Source organism: Chrysemys picta, chromosome 6 (genome assembly GCF_011386835.1).
Source record: "Chrysemys picta bellii isolate R12L10 chromosome 6, ASM1138683v2, whole genome shotgun sequence".
Taxonomy (NCBI): Eukaryota; Metazoa; Chordata; order Testudines; family Emydidae; genus Chrysemys; species Chrysemys picta.
In genome coordinates, this window is record NC_088796.1 from 101849975 (window position 1) to 101851978 (window position 2004).

Below are 2004 nucleotides of genomic sequence, written 5' to 3' on the forward strand. Positions count from 1 at the left end.
CTTTTTGTACAACTCCCTTCCATGTCACTACAGTACATCACTGGGAACTACTCAGAAGTGCCCGAGAAGACAGCATGTTCATATCCTTCAACTGTACCTGTTCCTTGGGCTTTTCACAGCTGGTATCAGGTTCTTAAGTAAACCTCCCAGTTTCTCTGTGCCCTCTGTCCATCCTCTGGTATTCCCTACACACATGGGTTTTCCTCTCTCAGATTTCAAATGGCCAGGAAATTGTGTGAGATTAATAGAGAATTGTCTGGCCCCAATCTCTCATAGGAATTTTTTCCATGCTTATCACATTTTAAGAGGTCCCTATAATATTAGGTTGGAAGGAAGAAATGAGGCAGCCAGAGCATAGCAGGGTTTTCTGATTTTGAGTGTGACACCAGAGAGGGAAAGTTTTCCATCTGCTGGCAAAGTGAAGGAACAGCAGCTTTATACATCACTTCACTGCTGTTATCTGCAGAGTCTAGCAAAAAGAAGCTCTGCAGTAATTTCTCCCTCCCCCCCATCTGCCAAAATTAATTGTTATCACTTAAAAGCATCGATAGTCTTACTGCTGTAACAGACATTCAGACCTAACAGTGCTAACTACAGGAATTTGGGAGTAGACAGACAGGTCCCTACTCTAACCTGTAACTGGATGACACTGTTAATCATCAGTCTTCTTACCCTTTACATTTTCTTTATCTAAGAGGGCTGCGGGGGGAGGGGAGCGCTAAGGAAAGAAATGTAGGGATTTTTTAATATTAACAAAGGTAATGACTGTGGTTTGGTTCTTCTAATGACTTGTTCGCTTCCACTAAATAAAAAGAAGAAAACTGAAAGTGAAAACCTCAAGCAGGAAAAACCTTGAAAAGTAGAAAGTGATGAAAGCAAAATCTTTTCCTACAGAATACTTAAATTCAGAGACATGGGTCAAAAACACAAAAGTCTACGAAAGACCTTGAACAGGCACCAGTTGCTCAAGTTCTACACAAACACAGGGAATCTAAGACATCATCATGATCAGCAGGAGTTTGCTGCAATTTTGCCTCATGCTGCTCTTTTCCAGTGAAATCTCATGTCTGGACTGTAACAGGATTTATGTTCTACAAACCAGAATGAACAGTGAGAGTTTAGAGCATCTGGAGAAAATGGGTGGAAACTTTCCCTTTCAATGTCTAAATGAAAGGACAGCTTTCAAGCCCAGAGATATCCTCAAGATCCGACTGTCCCAGCAAGAGAATGCCAAGGTAGCCATCCAACAGATCCTCCAAGAGCTCTTCCATATCTTTAACAACAATCTCACCCAAGCTGCCTGGAATGGGACTTCCATAAAGGAATTCCAAAATGGTCTTCACCAGCAGATTGAGAAGCTGGGGACGTGTTTGAGTGCTGAGAAAGGAAAGGAGATAACCTACCCAGGAAATGAGAACCTCCTGCTCACCAGCCTCAAACTGAAGAGATACTTCCAAATAATAGACGATTTCCTGAAAGAAAAGAAATACAGCCAGTGTGCCTGGGAGATTATCCGTGCAGAAATATCCAGATGTTTTCTAATTCTTGATGTACTGACAGATCGGCTTAAAAATGAAGGTACCATATTTGCATTTTTCTAGGGAAACTAAATCGTATTGTTTCAATAAAACAACTGAAGAGAGATGGATGGTAGTTTTATAACTTGTATTACGTAGGTCCCAATCTTTCTTCCATAGTAATTTCAGCTATTTCAAACACATGTTAATAAAACTGTTTTAGAGTAGCATATAGTTTAGTGCTTTCATACCACACACGCAATATTCCATGTGAAAAACATAGAAATACATCATAACTGCTAACTAAAAAAGAACAGCGAGATGCCTCCCTCCAACAACTGCCTAATAAAACAACATTCCAGTCACGACCACCAGAAAACGGAGGGTCTGTGTCCACACACTTCAATCCCTCCATCGAATTCTGCCAGTTAACACTGCACATAGGATGGTCAAGGGTACTTATTCTGTTTTGGTTTTTTTTGTTCGG

The 2004-nt window shown here is 40.8% G+C and overlaps 1 protein-coding gene across 1 annotated transcript; it reads left to right on the plus strand.

The window, feature by feature from the left end:
* Window positions 1-1004: 1004 nt before the first annotated feature.
* On the plus strand, window positions 1005-1601 carry LOC135972457 (interferon beta-like). The gene has a single exon (XM_065550576.1). It carries the CDS (start codon window positions 1005-1007, stop codon window positions 1599-1601), a length of 597 nt encoding a protein of 198 aa, XP_065406648.1.
* Window positions 1602-2004: the final 403 nt, after the last annotated feature.